At 39.2% G+C, this 16,486-nt stretch overlaps 1 protein-coding gene across 1 annotated transcript in view; it reads left to right on the top strand.

Annotated features, from left to right (window-relative positions):
* Window positions 1–14,786, top strand: part of LOC109929960 (serine/threonine-protein phosphatase 2A 56 kDa regulatory subunit epsilon isoform-like) — a 54,232-nt gene extending 39,446 nt beyond the window's left edge. Inside the window, exons 4-7 of the mRNA XM_048599831.1 lie at window positions 5,198–5,290; window positions 8,388–8,518; window positions 11,144–11,203; window positions 14,479–14,786. Coding sequence (XP_048455788.1) covers window positions 5,198–5,290; window positions 8,388–8,518; window positions 11,144–11,203; window positions 14,479–14,623 — 429 coding nt within the window. The 3' untranslated portion in view covers window positions 14,624–14,786. The remainder of the gene's footprint in view (window positions 1–5,197; window positions 5,291–8,387; window positions 8,519–11,143; window positions 11,204–14,478) is intronic.
* The last annotated feature ends 1,700 nt before the right edge of the window (window positions 14,787–16,486 follow it).

Raw genomic sequence — 16,486 nt, 5'->3', positions numbered from 1 at the left:
CTTCCCTGCGCAAAACCATGCTGCCTATCGCTAATAAGCCCATTTTCTTCCAAATGTAAACAGATCCTATCCCTCAGTATCTTCTCCAGCAGCTTCCCCACCACTGACGTCAGGCTCACCAGTCTATAATTACCTGGGTTATCCTTGCTACCCTCCTTAAACAAGGGGACAACATTAGCAATTCTCCAGTCCTCTGGGACCTCACCCGTGCTCAAGGATGCTGCAAATATATCTGTTAAGGCCCCAGCTATTTCCTCGCTTGCTTCCCTCAGTAACCTGGGATAAATCCCATCCGGACCTGGGGACTCGTCCACCCTAATGCCTTTTAGAATACCCAACACTTTCCCCCTCCTGCTGACTTGACCTAGAGTAATCAAACGTCTATCCATAACCTCAACATCCGTCATGTCCCTCTCCTCAATGAATACCAACGCAAAGTACTCATTAAGAATCTCACTCATTTTCTCTGACTCCTCGCATAACTTCCCTCCTTTGTCATTGAGCGGGCCAACCCTTTCTCTAGTTACCCTCTTGCTCCTTTATGTATGAATAAAAAGCTTTGGGATTTTCCTTAACCCTGTTTGCTAAAGATATTTCATGACCCCTTTTAGCCCTCTTAATTCCTCGTTTCAGATTGATCTTACTTTCCCGATATTCTTCCAAAGCTTCATCTGTTTTCAGTTGCCTAGACCTTTATGTATGCTTCCTTTTTCCTCTTTGATAGGTGAAATTGTGAGACTGTCATCCATGGTTCCCTAATCTTGCCCTTTCTATCCCTCATTTTCACAGGGACATGTCTGTCCTGCACTCTGATCAACCTCTCTTTTAAAAGCCTCCCACATATCAAATATGGATTTACCCTCAAACAGCTGCTCCCAATCCACATTCCCCAGCTCCTGCCAAATTTTGCTATAGTTGGCCTTCTCCCAGTTCAGCACTCTTCCTTTAGGACCACTCTTGTCTTTGTCCATCAGTATTCTAAAACTTATGGAATTGTGATCACTATTCCCAAAATAATCCCCTACTGAAACTTCAACCACCTGGCCGGGCTCATTCCCCAACACCAGGTCCAGTATGGCCCCTTCCCGAGTTGGACTACTTACATACTGTTCTAGAAAACCCTCCTGGATGCTCCTTACAAATTCTGCTCCGTCTAAACCCCTAACACTAAGTGAATCCCAATGTTGGGAAAATTAAAATCTCCCATCACCACCACCCTGTTGCTCCTACATCTTTCCATAATCTGTCTACGTATTTGTGCCTCTATCTCTCTCTCGCTGTTGGGAGGCCTATAGTACAATCCCAACATTGTTACCGCACCCTTCCTATTTCTGAGCTCTGCCCATATTGTCTCACTGCTCGAGTCCTCCATAGTGCCCTCCTTCAGTTCTGCTATAACGCGTGTTCCAGCAATGAGAATTGGCTACAACATGATTGACAAATAAGGGAGTGCTATTTCTAAAACACTAACTTGCATTGGCTATAATACAGTTCCACTGAGTAGGTATCTGGCTGTCAAGAGCTCTTTGCTAATGACATCTACAGTGTACTTGTGATTCTGAGAGTCCTGGAGAAATTCTCCCTGTCAGCCTTCATTAAAATTGAAAAGAAAGAAGGCAGCAGATTTGTTATCAGGGAAAGTAAGCTGTAGGGGAGAGAAAAACAGTATATCTAACTTACCTTGAAAGGAAACACTGCGAGGCATCGGACTTGGGTACGACAAGAGGCTCCAGCAGCCTATTTAAGTAATTAGTCAGATCATGGTTGACTTGCGTTTCAACTTGATTTTCCCACCTTTGCTCCATATCCTTCGATACCCTTGTGCTGTGGTGATAAGATCACTGAAGGAGTCTGAGTTGCAATGGCAACATACACATATGTATGTCACAGTCTGGAACTATGGATAGTGGTGGTAGAGTACCCAATGTTCTTTTAGTCACACGGCTGACCAGGAATCTGTCTCAATCTTACAGTCTGCTACTGGCAATGTTGGAAGAATTTGCTGATTGAGTATCAATCTTTTTAGTCACATTGTGAATACACCTTCCCTGGCCACTTGAGATTTGAGGCAGGACTTGAACCTAGATCTTTCTTACAAAGGCTTGTATCTTTCACAGACTCAGGATGTTATAAAGAGCTTGACAGCCACTGAAATATTTTTGAAGTGCAGTCATTGTAGAAAATACAGCAGCTAATTTTCACACCACACGCTCCCACAAGCAACAATGTGATAATGACCACACAATCTATCATTGTGTTGTTGACTAATGGATAAGTATTGACCAGGACACCTGGGCAACTATTCTGCACTTTTTGGAAATCGTGAGGATAGTTGTGTAAACCTGAGAAGGAGCGGCAAAGCTGCTGTCACAGCTGGACCAACCTGTCTGAACAGCTGCTGACAGTAGTGCTGTCCTTTGCGTTATGCTCTTTTGGTGGTCTGCTCCTGATCCCGCTTTTCCCATAGGCACTGATATTTCTATAGCACATTTTTCTATAACATGATGTTGCACTGGAATGAAACTATCGCGTTATAGCAGAAGCTACTGTAATGCAGTTGACAGAAGAGATTTTATATGCTGAAGAATCCTAGTCACATCTAAAATTGAGTAAGGAATGTTTAAATTTGTATAGGCCCTACAACAATGAGGGGGTAAAAACATGGAGGCATTCTGTCATTTTCCAGTTGATAAAATAGTGGAACAACTGAAGTGGCCAGAGAGAAACAGGACATTACCCATGCCGAGCAAGTTGGCAGATCAAGCATAGAAAATGTATGCATCACTGTTGAAGGAGGTTTTTAAGGATTATGGGTTCATAGGAGTGAGGCTGATCAGGAACTCACACAGAAAATACCGCAGATCAAAATGTAGCTGAACTACAATGGTAAAACTGGAGGTAAACACTGCTGTCGTTGCAGCAGGGGTGACTAAAATACCTTTTTTATGTCAAAAGGAACAAGAACTTCTCTTCTTTGAAATTATTCCACTGAACCATAGCTATTTTAAGGGGTACAAGCTAAAAATCCTTTTGCTGGAAAAGGGCATATCTTTCCCTCTGGAGAATATAGTGAAAGCCAAAGTATATCCTGGTTCTCTTGCTCAATATGCAGTTCGTGAGACTTTTTCTCAGGAAAAGTGGAAGTAGGAGTTGCTTGAAAAAAAAAATTACCTGTGGACAAAATTGATTGACTTCTAGATAGTGATTTGGTTGGAGTGAAGTTTATAATGTTGCCCGTAATCTCAAAATCCAAGTGAGGTTAAAGACACAGCAGTGTTAGAGCAACCAGTTTCAAGTATTTTGACAGTTATGCAGCATCTGCGGAGAGAGAAGCCGTTAATATTTAGAGTCTCCACAGACACTCTCAAATCTGCTGAAATTCTCCAGCCTTTTGTTTATTTCAGATTTTCAACATCTGCAATGTATTGTCTTTATTCAGGATTTTTAAATATTGAGAGTGGTAATGAGAACAATGGCTGAACAAATTTCATCACCAGACAAAGTAATAACACAAACAGATGTTTGAGTAGCTGATTCGGAGATAAGCAAGTTGACACAGTTTACACTGCAGCAGAGGCTGGCAAAGAACTAGAATGGGATTACATTAAAAATGGACATCTGATGAGAAAGTGGGGACATCCTCCTATTCCTACGGATCATGAATGGACGGTTGTTCACCTGATAGACTGTCAAGTCTAATAATGTGATGCTGCGAGTAGCACGTGAGGTTTTTATGGCAAAACATGAATATGAAAAAGACGAGCATCAACAAGCAGAAATTTTACCTTGGTCAGGACTTCATAAGGGCATAATGCAGTTTTATAAAGACATACTGAATATATCAGGCAGTGGGGACACCTCAACATAATAAGCAAGTTGAAGTCCATTCACAAACACAGGCTTTGGAGCGAAACCATTGGACTTTCAAAATAATCATTTAAGGGAAATTGTTTTGCATGCTTACAGAATTAGGAAAAAGGGTTAGATTCCTTGCAATTTGCTGCAAGAGATTCTCCAATTGAATCTACTGGGTTTAGTCCATTCAAATTGATCTATGGTTCTGAGATAAGAGGCCCACGAAAACTGGTCATGAGAACACAGTTCTTGGTGATGTTCATGAGAGATAGCAAGAAATCTCCTCGGATGTATGTCTGCATTGTTTAAGGCAAGAAGGTGAATCCTCGAAATATTGAGAATTATATGTCCCTTTTTTTTTAGAGACAGGAGTGTGCAAAGTACCATGGGTGTATTTTTAAAAACTTCACAGGCAAAAATGCTGCAACTAGAACATTTCAAAAAGGAAATAAAGTATTAGCGATATTACCTTTGCAAGATGAACCTCTGAAACCAAGTTTAGTGGTCCACATGAGGTAGTTGGGTGGGTTAGCTAAGTGACTTATCTGGCAGATGCTCCTGATTGCAGAAAGAAAAATCAGTTTATGTCACATAAACATGTTAGAGAGGAAGATGAGGAAAAGCAAATGTGTCAAGTGGTAAGAGTAGTGCAGGATGACTAAAACAGTGAGTGAGGTAGGAGAGGTAGATAGGTCACGAAGTAAACCTCCCATTATCTCAGTTATACTGAAATATTGGGGTAGTTAAGCACTAGTATTTATGTATTTGGATCTAATTAGGTTACTGAGGAAATTCAAGGTAATCTGTAGAGATACACCAGGATGTACAATATAAGCCAGGCATGATGTAGATTTATCAGAATCAGTACCAATAAAATGACACCTTTTATTGATAAAGCTCTGGAAGAGAAGATTCAGTACACACTTGAGAATCACCTGATTGAACCTAGCCAGGCAGCTGGAATTCATCAGTGGTGTAAATTTCTAAACTGAAAGGGTCGACTGGATTCCGCATATACTACAGGGAAGTAAATGCAGTAGCAAAAACCAGTTCATACCGTATTTCTTAATTGGAGTTGGCAGGGTTTTATTCCTTTCTGGTAAATAACATTAGCACCAAGAGCTAAAGAAATTTTTGCTAAACCACTGAAACTTTCTTTTGCATGCGCCTTCACTACTCATTACTCACTTTTTTTGGTGAGAGTGGGGAGAAATTTGTGAAATCAGCAAGAAATGATGGTTAAAAGCTGCCCCTTTCAAACCTGATCTTTTTCTTTCTGGTAGCTTTACATTTAGAAATGAATGAGTGTTTACTAAATTGTAATTTAACTTATCTATTTCAGCTTGTATATGAGTTCTTCATTCGGTTTTTGGAGAGTCAAGAATTCCAACCGAGTATTGCCAAAAAATATGTAGATCAGAAATTTGTATTGCAGGTGCGTGTGAACTGTTTTTTTGACTAGATAAATAATTGTCCATTGCTTGTACTTTCTACCAACCAATTGTTCATGAAACTAAGATATAGAACAGTATAAAGTCAGTCATACAGCACGAAAACAGGCCCATCAGTCCAACCAGCCCATGACGAGCATAATCCCAAACAAAACTAGTGCCACCTGCCTGTTCCTGTCCCATATCCCTCAAAACCTTTCCTATTCATGTATCTATCCAAATGTCTTTTAAACATTGTAATTGTACCGGCATCCAACGCTTACTCATGAAGTTCGTTCCACACCCCCGTGGTGTTAAAAAGCCACTATCTTTTTTAAATCTCTCTCCTTTCACCTTCAAAATATGCACACTAGTCTTGAAAACCCCTATCCTAAGGAAAAGACAATTAACGTTAACTCCATCTATACCTCCCATTATTTTATAAACTTGTATCACATCGCCTTTCAACCTCCTACGCTCCAATGGAAAAATGTCCCAGCCTATCCAGTCTTTCTTTATAACTCAAACCTTCCGTACCCGACAATATCCTGGTAAATCTTTTCTGAACCCTCTCCTGCTTGATAATATCTTTCCTATAACTGGGTGACCAGGACTGCAAACAATATTCCAAACTGTTCACCAATGTCCTGTGCAACCTGCCACATGACTTCCCAGCTCCTAGGCAATCATGCCAAACACCTTTTTAACCACCCTGTCTATACATGATGCAAACTTGAAAGAAGAATTATGTACCTACACCCCTAGGTCCCTCTGTTCTTACAGCACTACCCAAAGCCCTACCATTAATTGGATAAGTCCTACCCTTGTTTGTTGTACCAAAATGCAATATCTCGCATTTATCCAGATTGAACTCCATTTGCCATTTTTCAGTCCATTGACCATTTGATCCAGATTCCTTTGTAATCTTAGAAATCCTTCTTCACTGACTACTATGTCACCAATTTTAGTGTCGCCTGCAAACATACTAACAATGCCTGCTATATTCTCATCTAAATTATTTATATAAATGACAAGCGAAAGAGTACCCAGAACAGATTCTTGTGGAATGCTGTTGGTGACAGGCCTCTAGCATGAAAAGCAGCACTCCACCACCACTGTCTCCTGCTGTTAAACCAATTATGTATCCAATTGGCAAGCTCACCCTAAATCCCCTGTGACCTAACTTTACTAATTAGTATACCATGCAGAACTTTGTCAAGGGCTTTACTAAAATCCAAATCAACAACAACACTGCTGTGCTATTATCAATTTTTTTGGTAAGTTCCTCCAAAGACTCAATTAAGCCTTTGAGACACAATTTTCCTCACACAAAACCATGCTGACTATCTCTAATCAATTTTTGCCTCTCTAAATGTCTGTAAATCCTATCTTTTTTAATCACCTCCATCAACTTACCCACAACTGAAGTCAGACTCTCAGGTCCATAGTTCCCTGGTTTTTCGTTACAACCTCCCTTAGACAAAGGTACAAATTAGCTGCGCTCCAGTCATCAGGCACCTCACCCATAGTTATAAATGATGCAAATATTTCTGCAAGGGGCCTCATGATTTCCTCCCTTCCCACTGTGTTCTGGGATATTTTAGATCAGGCCTAGGAGATTGATCCACCTTTATATCCTCTAAGACAGCAAAATATTCTGGCCAATGTGTATATATTTAAGTTTGAGTATAGGTGATATTTTGAATATCCTTTTGCAACATTGTTTTAAAAAATGTTCAGTGATTTGCTACTCATTTCCCTTTTAAAGCTTCATGAAGTTGTGGTTCCTTGGCTTTGCATTAATAGTTTTGTGCATGTCTTCCCTAAATGTATCTGTTCTGTTCCAAATTGAATATTATGGATTCAAAATTTATTGTAGCTTCCTAGTGCCCACAAAAATTCTTCTATATTCTTCTGGGTCAGTGGTTAGTACTGCTGCCTCACAGCATCAGGGACCCAGGTTCAATTCTACCTTTGGAAGACTATCTGTGTGGAGTTTGCACATTCTCCCCGTGTCTGCGTGGGTTTCCTCCGGGTGCTCCGATTTTCTTCCCACAGTCCAAACGTGCAGGTTAAGTGGATTGGCCATGCTAAATTGTCCATAGTGCCCAGGGATTATCCATGGGAAAATGCAGGCGCACTGTAGGGATCCTATACACCACCTCCATCTATCTGTGAAGTTGTCATTTGATAAACCTGCAGAGAAAATCCCAGAAGAAACCTTCCAGTATATATGAGGATCTTCTAACGTGTAATGGAGTGAATAAGGTAGTTACAAATTCATTGATGATCACGATAATCATTTAGCAGATACTGACGTTCATTGACTTATGTGCCATTGTATACCAAAAATAGTCAATGCAGAACATTTACCAGACAATTACGCAGGCCTTTACCCCAAAGTGGTGACATTCGTGCACCTATGGGAGAACTTGATTCTATACTTTGCCCCTTTATGCATTTTGCTTTAATCTCAATCTGAGATCCCTCCATTCTAGGGGCAGGTGTCAATTGGATCATTCCTTTAAAATTAGATTTCCCTGCTTTGACATGCACTATCACGTTTTCGGTTTCAAGAATTCCTGCTCTGTCACTGATCACACTCAGTGTGTTAACACACTGCCTAGAACCTTGTGATATTGAACTTAGCAATCAATGATATAAAATATTATTTCCACAATTTAATTGTATGATGAGAAAAGTTATGAAATATTTGAACAGCAGTGAATTCAGTGGTTGAGTGCCATTTCTGTATATGTGTGTGTATGTAAAAACATGTCAGAGGGCAGACTACTGAGTTGAAAATTGACTAGAATGTTGTGATCTTTCAATCGCTACAATAATCCATTAGCAAAGTACTGGGATTAGTTCCTGTTGTGACTTCTATGTTTAATCAAGTCAAAATTATGTTAGATTTCTGAGCAAAAGTAGAATTATCAAATGCTTCTAGAGAACAAAGTAAGATTGCATTTTATTACAATTGACCTATTGTTGAAATGAAGATGAAGGTATGGTGACTACAAATAAACTAAGTCAAACTTATCTGTAAACTGGGCAAGAGCTTTACAGGAAGGGTGAAATTATATTTTTGGTAATTTTCAGCTTTTAGAATTATTCAACAGTGAAGATCCCCGAGAGCGAGACTACCTGAAGACTGTTTTGCACAGAATTTATGGGAAGTTTCTTGGACTTAGAGCGTTTATCCGGAAGCAAATTAACAATATTTTTCTACAGTAAGTGTTATTATTACCTATTGTGTCGAATATTTGACTTGAGAATAATGAAGAATTACGTTCAAGTGTATTTTGTTGGGGGTAGATGAAGGGAGTTAAGAAAGTGAATATGAGGATGCTGAGTAATACTCAGCACTAATTTAAGATCTGTGTCAAACTTGTACCTCAATAAAGTTATCTGCCTTGTGCATAGTTCATAGTGGTTAGAGTAGTGAATGCAGGTGCTTTGCCATAAGGGAACTGCAATATGCTTACTGAAGCTTCCAATAACTTACCAGGCCATTAACACCAAGAAAATGGGGTCTGATTAGCATCATCCCTTGTCTTAACCGAATCACTGCTCTTGGGGAGATAATTGAGCAAGGAATTGGCATCTTCCTGGGTTTGCATCAAAGCTCTTTCCAATCTTGTGCGATAATTTAGTCAAATTGAATTCTAACAATGAATTCTTGATTTCACTGCAATGTTGATGCAAGTCCTTTCTAAGTGCTTTGATTCTGGGATCTTGTCCACAGATCCCTGAAGCTGGCAGGACAGGTCAATAAGGTAGTGCAGGACACCTGTCTTTATTGATCCTGGTGTAGATTACAAGAGCAGGGAGGTCACTTTGAATCTGTACAGAACTTTGGTTAGGCCACAGATGGAGTACTGTGTGCAGTTCTGGTGTCTGCACTGTGGGAAGGATGTGATTGCATTGGAGGCGTACACAGGAAATTTACCAGGATGATGCATGGGATGGAGCTTTTCAGCTATGAAGAGAGAAACTGCATGAGCTCGGGTTATTTTCTTTGGGGCAGAGAAGGTTTCAGGGGGTGGGGGACTGATGGAAACTTATAAAATAAGGTGCATGGACAGGGTGAACAGAAAGCAGATGTTCTGCTTAGTTGAAGGATCAATAACAAAGTTGCGGGGGCGGGGTGGGGGGATGGGCGGCGGGGTTGGCATGATTTTAAAGTGGAAGGCAGCAGGTTTAGAAGGGTTGTGAGGAAATACCTTTTCACCCAGAGGGTGGTGTGGGTCTGGAATGCACTGCCTGGGAGGGTAGTTGAGGTGGGAAATCTTACAATCTTGGAGAAACTACTTGGATGAGCACTTGAAATGTCATAACATTGAGGGCTATAGACCTAGCGCAGGAAAATGGAACTAGTGTAGGCCATAGCACATTTCTTGGTAGTATAGACTTGATGGCCAAAGAACCTTCTTTTTTTTAACTGTATGATTTGAAATTTTGATAAATTAGGAGCATTAAAAGAATAGGTCATCAGCCCTTTGAGCCTTCGCTGTCATTCAGTGCAATCGTGGCTGATCATCCACTTCAGTATCATACTTGGTTTTCCAGGATCAGTTGTCAAACCTTGGAATTTTTATAAATTGTAAATTTTATGAAGCATGTTATAGAGCATTATCTAGATTGCCTGGAACAAATTTTTCAAGACATTTTCAAATAATTCATTCTTTTAATAAATATGTTAATATCCTCGTTCCTACCCACATTATACTCTCTGCCACCTTGTTGTCCACTCACTTAGCTTTCCTCTTTCTCTGTCCTTCTCGCAGCTTGCATTCCCGTGTACCTTTGTATCTCAACAAACTGAGATGCATTACTCTTTATCCAAGTCCTTTAATGTTGATTATTAATGACTGTGGCCTCAGCACCGATTCTCACGACAAGAGTCACAGCGAGTGAAGCTGAAAACATTTTATTGCCCTTTGCTTCCAGTTTATTAACAAATCCATGCTAATATGTTACCCCATTTTCATTGATTTGATCTTGTTAAATACCTTTTGGACCTCCAAGCATACTACATGTACTGGTTACCCTTTATCTGTCTTTGTAGGTACGTCCTCAAAAAGCTAAAGATTTTGTCAAATGTTATTTTCCATTTATAAAATCATGTGAACGTTAGCCATTTATTATATGGTGTTGTAAGTTAAGTCGTCCTTAATATATCCCAACAGCTGATGTCAAGCCAATTGGCCTGTAATTTCTTGTTCTCTCTCCTTGACAGTGGAATCTATATTTATTTAAGAATGGGGGTGTTAGGTGTCCTGGAAAATGGGGTTAAGGCCGCATTTGGAACAGCTATGATCTTTCTCAATTGCAGAGCAGACTCGTAGCTGAATGTCCTATTCTTGCTCCTGTTTTTTGTGTTCTCTCCCACCTTTCTTGAATAGGAGTTACATTTGCTAATTTCCAATCTGAAACCTTTCTGGAATCTGGTGACCTTTGACAAATTGTAACCAGTGCATCCACTATTTCTATGGTTACCTCCTTTCTGAATAAGTAACAGATGAGATCTTTTAATTTATAATTTTCTGAAATGCAAGTGAGGTAAGTATTAAATATGGTACGCCAAACACAAATGTTGAAAATTACATCTGCAGCATTTCTTAGCTAGCTAGCTGTACATTGACTATATCAACATCCTACGCATAATTTCAGGTTTGAACTCTGTACTTCAAAATACTAAAATAATATATTTTAAGTTTTTGAATGTTTTTTTGCAAATATTTGGGCATTGTTGTTACAAGTTTCACTGTTTTGTATTGTTTTTATTTTTCTTTCCAGTAAAAAGTGTTGCTTGCTGTTTAAGCGCACACTTTTAACGTCAGTTTTCTTTGCAGATTTATTTATGAAACAGAACGTTTTAATGGTGTAGCAGAACTTCTGGAAATATTAGGAAGGTAAGCAACCTCGTCCTAGGATTTCTCATTTTTCTTCTCTCGAAGTTGTTAAATTAAGCTTGGTTACAAATTCATAGAATTCTGATGCTTTTCCTAAATGGCTGTCTTTATTAATTCATAACCTCAAAATAAAGACTCCCTTGGATAGTAGTGACCAAAATATAACTCCATTTTACATCCAGTTTGAAAGGAAGATGTTTGGGTCTAGGAGTAATATTTCGAATTCTGTTAAAGATAGCTACATGAGCATGAAAACTGAGCTAGCTGAAGTGACCTGGCATTCAGACTGGTGGATGTATGTATGGAGATGCCATTAAAGAGGATAGTTTAAAATACTGTTAAATATGTTTCTATTGTAAAGAAAACTTCTCAAGAAAGGAGCCATCATCTGTGGTTAAATAAGGATGTTTGGGAAAGAATCTAACTAGAAGAAAAAGTATATAACTGCACAAGCATGAGTGACAGGTTGGATAATTGGTCAGAATATTAAGAATGTCAAAGAATAGCAACAAGGTTACTCAGAAGGAAGCTAGCTAGGAAACTAAAATTGGAGAGCAAGAACTTTTTAAAAAGAAGTATAAGTAAATTGTGTTCCTCTAGAGAGTGAGAATGGGGAATTACTAGTAGATAGTAGTTTAATGAAGAGTGCAGGAGGGCATGCCAGGAGCAACAGACATAGCTAAAAATGAGGAGTCAACCTGGTGAAGCTACAAAACAGGACTAGTGTGCCAAACAGCATAAGGAGCAAGTGATGGACAGAGCTAAGCAATCTGAGAATGAACAGACCAGATCAGATCTAAGCTCAGTCATGAATGGTTGTGGACAATTAAACAACTCACTGCAAGAGGACTTTGCGCAAATATCCCCATTTTCAGTACTGAGGGAGCCCTGCACATCCGTTCTAAAGACGAGGCTGATGCATTGGCAACAATCTTCATCTAGAAGTACTGAGTCATTGATCCATCTTGGCCTCCTCTAGAGGTCCCCAGCATCAGAAATGCCAGTCTTCAGCCAATTCAGTTCGCTTCACGTGATATCAAGAAATGGTTGGAGGCATTGAAATCCTGCCAAGTTATAGCCCCAGTTACAGCCCTGCAATAGTATTGAAGACTTGTGTTCCTGGACTTGCTGCACCCCTAAACCAGATGTTTCAGTTCCAAAGCAATACTGCCATCTATCAACTATTTGGAAAATTGCCCAGGTATGTCCTGTACATAAAAAGCAGGACAAATCCAACCCGGCTATTTACTGTCCCATCAGTCTATTCTTGATCATCAGTAAAGTGATGGAAGGTATCATTCACAGTGCTATCAAGCAGCATCTGCTCAGAAATAACATGCTCAGTGATACCCAGTTTGGGTTCCGCCAGGATCGCTCAGCTCCTGACCTCATTACAGCCTTGGTTCAAACGTGGACAAAAGAGCTGAATTCCAGAGGTGTGGTGAGCTTGACAGTCCTTGACATCAGCACCGCGTTCCATTGAATCTGCCAACATTGACTCCGGCTGTGTGAGGGCTCTGTGGGAAATCGGTGCAGGGGTGAAATTCTCTGCTGGTTGGAGTAATACCTGGAATGTAGGAAGATGATCGTGGTTATTGGAGGTCAGTCATCTCCGCTCCAAGACATCTCTGCAGGAGTGCCTCAGGGTAATGTCCTCGGTCTAACCATCTTCAGCTGCTTTCATCAATGACCTTCCCTCCATCATAAGGTCAGAAGTGGGGATGTTTGCACAATATTTAGCACAATTTGTGACTCCTCAGATACTGAAGCAGCCCATGTCCAAATACATCAAGACCTGCACGATATCTAGGTTTAGACTTAGAAAAGGCAAGCAGCATTCATGCCACACGAATGTCAAGCAATGCCCATCTCCAACAAGAGACAATCTAAACACCACTCCTTAACATTCAATGGTGTTGCCATCACTAAATCCCTCACTGTCAACATCCTTAGGTAGCCTACATTCTAACTGAATTAGATGGGTTAAATGCAGGAAGGATGTTTCCAATAACCATGAAGTCCAGACCAGGGATCAAATTCTAAGGATACAGGAGAGTCGTTTAAGGCTGAGTTGAGAAATTTCTTCACCCAGACAGTGGTGACACTGAAATTTTATGGTAGAAAGTGATTGACAATGAAACATTGTTCTCAAGGAGGAGTTGTGTGTAGTTCTTGGGGCTAAAGGGATAAAATAGTATGGGGAGAAAGTGGGAACAGTGTACTGAGTTGGATAATTAGCACAAAGGGCCAAATGGCCTACTGCTACTTTTTATATTTCTGTGAAACTCTGCCTCAGAAGAGCTGACTACTGCTTTTTACCTTTCCTTGCCCAACTGTACGGAGGAAGTTCTTTCTCAAAAATTTGCACATGGGGTTACGCCCAATGTATCCCTCATTTCTGATGTTCCACTTTGTCACAGATGTAAAATAAAAGAAACTGGTTGCAGATAGTTCAATTCTGAGTTCCGAACTGCAACCAGATATTTACAAAATCTAAATAGCTTCAGGCATTTAAAGCAGCTGCAGCTGGCTGTATAAAAACACTTCTTTGCGTGGCTTATAGGGCAGTGGCCTGAAAACATTAGGTGATGTTGCACAAAGGCATCTTCATAGCTAACTGTACTCCAGCAAGTATGCCAAAAATAGACATTGCATTATTTAATAAATTACTTCCATAACATGTCTCTCTCAGCCCATTGATTCAGTTTTTTTTTATGTTATACACTGGCCTTTGTTTCTTTTCTCTTTGTTCGAAAACTTTATAGGGTGGGATTAGGAAGGAAATAGAAGCAGGGGAAGAGAATGAGCTGTATGGATTGAAGAGCTGTCCACAATATATCATTCTAAAAATATTGATAGTTAGGATCTACTTTACATATTTGCTTACTAAAATGTCCTTGAAAATGTTGATGAATTGATACCATTGTGGTTCTCTAATCCAGTGCTTACATTCTGCTACACTTCCTTGGCACAGAGTTGCATGTACTGCAACGCCTATCTATAATTTCGCTATAACTTAGATGTGAAAAGGGAGGTTGTCTTATTGAATTTGTCAGACAAGGCCAGCATATAGGCATCTTCAGTTTGGTGAACAAATGCCTGAAGTGTTTAAAAATGTGAGCATTGAGCTCCATGTAGAACATAATTACTCTTTCAATTGTTTCTATTTATTTTGATAAAAATCTTTTATATAGAGTTCCCAGAGAAATTGTAGAGCATTGTATACGTTTATAAGGCTGTAGGTGGATAACCATTCCTTGTTATTTTGTTGACAGTATAATAAACGGGTTTGCATTGCCCCTGAAGGCTGAACACAAACAATTTCTGATTAAGGTTCTGCTTCCTTTGCATACTGTGAGGAGTTTATCACTTTTCCATGCGCAGGTAGGAATGTTACTTGATCTGCTTCTAATTTTCTAGTACTCAGTTGTTCAGATGGAGATTGCTCATGTTCAGAAGTGAAAGTGACCATTGATTTCGTCCATTTGTGAAATTGTGCAACAGAGGGCAGACATGATCATTCCCATTTCACTTTTCTCTCTACTTTGTGAAAGTTTATTTTCTCCCTTTTAAAGGCTATATATCTAACATTCTCCCAAGCAGAGGAGAGAAGGGCATGAATTAATGCTATTTATATTTTGTTTTGCAGCCTTTTGGAATGCAACAAATTTTGTAGCTGTTTGCATAGTTTGTCAATGTTCTCTGACAGCAAAGCTAAATTACTTGTGTAATCTTTAGTAGCATTGTACTTTAAATTCATCCAATCCTATTTGACTTATCCTCTGGTCATTTGCAACTAAACAAGTTCTATTGTGAATTTTCCAGTCATAAACATGCGCAACACTTACCTTTTGTGTTCCATGGTCAAATGACTTTTTAAAATATGTGGCCTGGAATTTATTTGGAAAAATAATTTGTGAAGTCAAATAGTATTCTTTTTGACAACAAAATGCCATGGAAAAAGTTTACAGCACTCCAGAATAGATGCTGAGATGGGAAATGGTGCCATGATTCTTGAGTTCCACACAACCTTTTTATTCAATGACAAAGCTGAATCCTTTCTTGCAAATTTGTAATACTTAAACTCTGATCCTCTTATGTTTTTGGCTAGCACTCGTGTTATTTGTTGATTTCACCAGCATTCCGTTTAAATTTATTTGATGTACTCATCTTCTGAATGTAAACTGAGATCATGACTGATCAATTTTTCCATTGTGTCTTGCCTGTTTCTTATAAAAGGCAAGTTGGGGTGTTGGTTGACAATATTTCTGTACGGACTTCATCTTCACTTGGTTGGTAGTACTATTTCAAAAAGCTGACCCACATAACTGTCTTGAGCAATTTCAGTTTTGGATATGGCAAGTGTTTTTAAACACTATTCCAGTATGCTTTACCCAGTTTTCAAATTAACTATTTTCTTATGAAGTTAGAGAAACAGGGCTCTTTCAAGCATTCTGAGATGTTGCTATGAATACTTTTGAAGAGTAAAATTTGATTTAATCTAGGAAACATGGCGTAATTTGTGCACTGCAAGCTCTCTCAAACAGTGATTGACAAAGTTGATCTGCTTTAGTAATGAAGCAGAAATCACGTTGAGAAATACTTTCTAAAAATATCAACTTTTTTTGGTATATTGCTGTGTTTGTATGATTGGGTAAGCTATGCCATAGTGACCTTTGCTGTCTTTTCAGTGGAGAGTGCAAGTTATTGAAACACAACGTCAGACCTGGTTGCAATTTGTGTTCTGTTTAAGGAACAGGGAATGTTAATATTTCATAGTTATTTGCATTAATGCTAGCAGAAAAAGCAACCAAAGCACCTGTTTAATGTTGGTCTGGCTTCATGAAGAGTGACCATTGTTGTGTATTGTATGGAGTTGGCATTCATCTGGCCAGATCATTATAAGGGTTGTGAGATAGCATTATTTCTGGGCAATTTTCAGGATCTTACACTTTGTGTAGTGGTAGTTCGGAAGTTGTAAGCATATGATGGGAGAAAAAGATCTATTTGTCTTTTCTACGTAATTGTGAATCTTGGCTTTCTTTTTTTCACTGTTTTAAAAACAAGTGGCTCTCATAAAAGTAAACATTTGCAGCACTTGTGGGTTAATACTGAAAGAATCTGACATTTAATGCAAGATTTAAAAAACTTGTATGGAGTTCTGATTCAGGAGCCATAACCTTTGCTTTAAGTTTTTAAAAAAGCATGATAGGCATCTTTTTAATTTACTGAAGCTTCATCTTACTATAGTTTGTGTGATTGTCAGTCTGTGGTGGTGAAGTT

Source organism: Rhincodon typus, chromosome 8, assembly GCF_021869965.1.
Source record: "Rhincodon typus isolate 14 chromosome 8, sRhiTyp1.1, whole genome shotgun sequence".
NCBI lineage: Eukaryota > Metazoa > Chordata > Chondrichthyes > Orectolobiformes > Rhincodontidae > Rhincodon > Rhincodon typus.
This window is presented reverse-complemented; position numbering and strand designations above follow the sequence as displayed.